The following is a 5657-nucleotide window of genomic DNA, read 5'->3' as shown; positions in this document are numbered from 1 at the left end:
ACTGCAAAGTGCACTGGACTTCTGTGTGCATTTTTACTAAAATATTGACTTAAAAGAGTTTCTTTTTAAATATATAAAGCGAATACACAGGTTCTGGTCATTTAATCAGATAAGAATTTGAGCACATTATAAATGTACCTATAAACTCTCATAGCTAAACTAACTAGAAGCTGATATAGGTTGCTTTTCAAAAGAATTACTAGCAGGAAATCAATCCAGTTTGAAGATTTCTACCTAACTCCAGCCTTCTATATCTAACATTAAGAAGATGGCTTAATGTAAAATTTTACAAAATAGATTCCTTTTAACATTAAAAAAAATCAATTTATAGCAACATTCCCAATCCAGAACCCCCACAACGATACAACCCGGGTCACATCGGACCATATGCAAGAAGAAGGCGGTCATTTTGCTGCAGCTGTTGCAGATGTTGTCGAGGTGGGGACACTCCTCCGCTGCTCCATGCCGTTGGGCAAAAAGCCGGCGATGATGGGCACCGGCCAGATGAGGGCGGCCACGCTCCACACAATGATGACTAGAGTCATGAAACAGGCCACCAGGGTGGACTCGATGGGCTTGCGGTTCATCCTCCAGCCGGGATCCCCCTTGAGATCCTCCAAGCTGAAATCCAAGCAGCAGAAGTGGAGGCGCTCCCCTTGCTGCCAAGGCTGTCCGTGGTCCGGAGTGGACCAGGAGTAGAGGGCAGCCGAAGGAGGAGACGACGCGGCTGGGTTGGAGGCACCCGGACGAAGGCGGCCGACGCGCCTACCTCGCGCCCAGCTGCAGCCCACGCATAGGCGGAGGTCTTGCTGGACCCCACCAGCTGCCAGCCCGATATGCTCGATGAGTAACGGCGGCCCGACGCGATGAAAGGCGGCCGAGAAAAAGGCGCGCCTGCCGGGGCCACTCGTGGAGAAGAGCACGAGGTCACACTGGAAGCCCAGCGGGCTCCAACGCACCAACAATGAGCTCAGCATCTGTCTCTGCACGCTGATGTTGCACGCCGGCTCCTCGCGGGGCTGCTGCTGCTGCTGAGGCGCGGGGCGGGGTGACCCAGGTGAAGGGGTAGCTACAGCCGCCGCCGCCTTGGTGGCCTCTCCTCGCCCTTCCTCGATCTCGGTCGGAAACGCGTCCCCATTTACAAAGGACTTGGGGGAGGAAGAGGAGTTGAGAGGCGGCAGAGTGAGTCCTGTCGGCTCCTTTCGTCCGGATTCTGAAGAAGCCGAGGGAGACCAGCCTCGACAGGGAAAGGATGGCGCTAAAACGGCCAACAGTGCCGGGAAAAAAGGCAGCAGCATGGCACGGGCTTAGAGGAATGCCCGAGGAGGGGAACGAGATTGCATGGCGCGGCGACGGCTGTCGGTTTCCATTTAGGAAGCGCGAGCGAGGCTGGCCGCGAGAAAAGGGAGTGGCGGAGAGGGGGTGGAGGCGAGGCGGTCGCCGCCGAGATACGAGGCGAGTGCGCGCGTGGGAGCGAAGAGAGGAGAGCGCCAGAAACCGCGGCGACAGTTCCCACTTTTCCTTCCCTTTGGATTCAACTCTCAGCCGGGGCGACCCTTCCCACCTCGCTCTCAGCAGCCAATGGGCAGCTCCTCTGAATCATTAATTCCACTGGATCGCCGTCCAGGCAGCAGTTCGCTCCTTCTCAGTCGCCCCCCAGGATTCCCCTTTCGCTGCCTTGCATTATGGAGTTTCCCTGATTTCGTCACTGTAGGGTCTCCCAACAACCCCCACCCCAACCAAAATGAAGCGTCTGGCGCGGGGCTTTTCTTCGGAAAAACAATTCTTATCCCTTGCTTCATCTTTGATGTGTGGGACATCCTCTGCCACCCCAAGGCCATTTCCACTTACTGTAGAGCTTCCACTTCAGTTTTAAATTCGTTTCCCACTGTACCAACCTCGATACAACCTGTGGGAAGTCACCCCCCCCAAGAAGGAAATATTAAAAGGTCAGAAAAATATATTTCCTCAAAGGATCTTAATGAGGCAAAAAAGCATGCCCAGTTTTCTTAATAGCCCCAAGTCTTGCTCCCCCAAGCAGAAACCAGCTCTGTAGAAATGCAGATATCCAGGAAGATTGGAGGCCCCCAGCTAGAAGATTATGAAGACAAAGACACCTAAAATCTACTTACCTCACCCAAATTCTAAGACAGGACATATATAGGATTAACCCACAGATGCCAAAGGGACGTAGGTCAAAATACATAACACAGGAAATACAAAGCCTCATACAGGAACAGGAAACAACTTCAAGAGCCCCAGAGGGTATAAAAACCCATTCCCTACATGTGATCACTCTTTTCTTCCAGGGCCATCTTCCTGTCTGGCTCTTCTCTTTAATAAACTGCAACCTTCTTTCTAAAGCAGTCACTATATTGTTTATTCTTGGTTTGGACTGAACCATGATGAAGACTTTTCCTTCAACATTTTTTTCCTTCAATAAACCCTTGATGCCATTCATCCCTGGTCCACCTATCCTCAGTCCAGCACAGTGTGCAAAATTTATTTTATTTTATTTATTTTAATCCCATTTATATCCCGCCCTTCTCCGAAGACTCAGGGCGGCTTACAATTTAAGCACAAACCAATGTGCTTAGCAATAGCCTTCATTCTATGTATATGCCTGCTTATTAGGGCTTTCGCCCCCCCCCAAGCGGCACTATTACAAAGTCAGCTTATTGCCCCCAACAATCTGGGTCCTCATTTTACCTACCTCGGAAGGACGGAAGGCTGAGTCAACCTTGAGCCTGGTAGGATGCGAACCTGTACTAATTGCAGGCAGCTGGTGTTACTTAAGGAGGCATTAGCCCACTCTCAGTCTGTTGTCCCAGGTATGATTATATCCACAATTGTAGTAAGTTTTCTTCTTTTGGGTTACTTGGTCGGCGGCTGTGGTGGCTCTGTGGTTAGAATGCAGTATTGCCAGGAGGAGCTCTATTCTCACTGGTTCAAGGTTGACTCAGCCTTCCATTTTTCTGAAGTTGGAAAAATGAGGACCAAAATTGTTGGGGGCAACAGAGAGTGTTATAAAACACTATGAAGGGGTATATAAGTCTAAGTGCTATTGCTACCAATTTGCGGCGGGGGGGAGACTAAGTTTAAATGTGCGGAGAGAAAAAATTCAAATTTGGGGCAGATCCAGGTAGCAGCTGTAAAGAAAAAACACGCTGCAAGATTATGAAGAGGCATGGGCTGCTGTATTGCTGATTGCCACAGTCTAAGCCTAGCTTCCACTGGGAATCCTTCTGATCATGGGATTTCCTAATAGAAACAATGGACAGTGTTTGATGAGCAGTGGTGAGGCCAAGGTTTCAGTGCACCTAAATGACAACAGCTATTGACCTAGTCTTTCTCTCAGCCCAGCTTACCACATGGGGTTTTTGCGGAAGAGAGTATGTGTGAAATGAGCACTATGTTTCTTGCACTGAGTTTTTGAATGAATGTAAATCATGATGATGATGATGATGATGTAGGCAGTCTACCCAATGCTTCTCACTATATATGTATACAGCTAAATAATAGACACAACATGAGCGCAGAACAGGAATATATATAGAGAGACCACACATAAATAAATATGGACCAGTCCTGATTACTACCTAGGAGTGCACATGCACGCGTGTGCGTAACCACACACACACACACACATACACAAACAACATTTTGCATTTGTAGCTACACAGAACAAAATAGAGCTACCTTCTATAGCCATTGATGATAAAGGGACTAGAAGGAATTCAGAAAATCAAGATCCACCCGCCTTTTAAATTTAGGATATTTATCTGTACTGCATATAAGCAACATTACTTCTCCCAAGCTATGTTACTGACTCTCGCCTTCCCTCAACTATCCAGAACAAAACACAGAAAAAGGATGGTTTTACAAAGCAATAAAAAATAGAGTTGAGGGATAGGGGGAAAATGCTTGAAAATATCTATGGGTTCTTTTGTCAATTTCACTGGCTTTCTTTAGCATCTGGATAATTTTGTTCTTCAAAGTCTCTAGAAATAAAATGCGGTAAAGGGTAAGAAAAAGAAGGGAAATAAATTTGCTTTAAAATGAACAAGTAAAAAGCTGAAATCATGCAAAAATAAAATAGCACAAATCAGCATCAGGGAAAACCAGAATAGCCTAGCTCTTCTTACTTATAATATTCTGTTCTGTGTATGTATCTCCAGTAGATGATACTACCGGTAGCAGAAAGGAAGAATGATAATGCCTCTTCTTGTCACTCTTTCCCCTGTTGTTATTAGCATGCCCGTAAGCACAAGTTGGCTACATTTGCTACAGAATCAGGATGGACTTGAGACTTCAGAGAATTGAATTTGTATTTTCAGTGGCTTGGGTTAACACATGGAGAGATGGGTGGCCCTTTAAATCAATCATGAAGTGGCCTTGGTCTTCGTATGCCTATTGATGCTTGACCATTGCAATCCTAGATTTCTTCATTCTTTAATTAGCAGATAATATTTTCTATATAACTTGACATTTCCCTGGGACAAAAATAGCATTCAAACTTTTGTACAACGGGTCAAGATGTAGAAAGAAGCAGACAATTAAATTTCATAAAAGCAAGGAAAAACCAAAACAATATTGTGCCCTGTGGATAATAAAGTATTCGTACCCCTGCAATGTGACATGACAGAATACAAAAAGGAAGAAATACTTCTTGAATTAGGCCTATAAATAACTGTTCAAACAGCATGTTCAAAATCCATAGACAATTTTATGAACATATGATTTTTAAAGTGCACTTTTTATTTTTGGTCATTTCCTGAATAAACTGTGACATATATTTATTTATTTATATTTACTAATTTACTTATTTATTAACATATGCCCCCCTCCACACCTAAAGGCAAGTCTAGGCAACTTACAATCATAAAATAAAATTAATGTAAGATGATTAAAGTATATAAAAGGTAAAGGTTCCCCCTCACATGCATGCTAGTCATTTCCAACTTTAGGGGCTGGTGCTCATCTCCGTTTCAAAGCCGAAGAACCAGCACTTGTCCGAGGACGTCTCCGTGGTCATGTGGCTGACATGACTAGACACCAAAGGCACATGGAACGCTGTTACCTTCCCACCGTAGTGGTCCCTATTTTTCTACTTGCATTTTTACGTGCTTTTGAACTGCTAGGTTGGCAGAAGCTGGGATGAGTAACAGGTGCTCACTCTGTTATGCGGCACTCGGGATTCAACCCACCAAACTGCCGACCTTCTGATCGACAAGCTCAGCGTCCCAACCCACTGAGCCACCGCGTCCCTTTAAAGGGATGTTGCTTAACTATAATTCACTCATAATGCTTGTCATCCTCAGCCAGCATGCCTGAAGAGCCATAAGCATTCTGCCTGGCAATAATAATAACTGTCCTTCAAAACATCTGGAGGGCAGCAAATTGGGAAAGTCTACTGAAGATTTTCCCATGAAGATACCCCACTCTTGCTTCTTTTAGATCTTCATGAGAAACTGTTAAGACCATTGGGCAACTAAAGGGCAGTTATTGTTACTGCATTTGTCACTGCAGTTATTGCATTTTAGCTCTTTTTTTATAGCAACTATATATAATGGACTGAAACCTGTAATCAAATTAATAATATTTTTATTTATTTATTCCATTTACAGATAGCCTTCACTTAACAACTATTCGTTCAT

The 5657-nt window shown here is 45.0% G+C and overlaps 1 protein-coding gene across 1 annotated transcript; it reads right to left on the bottom strand.

Moving 5' to 3' along the window:
- Positions 1 to 404: 404 nt before the first annotated feature.
- Positions 405 to 1298, bottom strand: TMEM158 (transmembrane protein 158; the record flags this gene model as incomplete). Its single annotated transcript, XM_083379008.1, has 1 exon — positions 405 to 1298. One exon carries the CDS (start codon positions 1296 to 1298, stop codon positions 405 to 407), a length of 894 nt encoding a protein of 297 aa, XP_083235134.1.
- Positions 1299 to 5657: the final 4359 nt, after the last annotated feature.

Source organism: Vipera ursinii, assembly GCF_947247035.1.
Source record: "Vipera ursinii genome assembly, chromosome: Z".
Classification (NCBI taxonomy): Eukaryota; Metazoa; Chordata; class Lepidosauria; order Squamata; family Viperidae; genus Vipera; species Vipera ursinii.
This window is presented reverse-complemented; position numbering and strand designations above follow the sequence as displayed.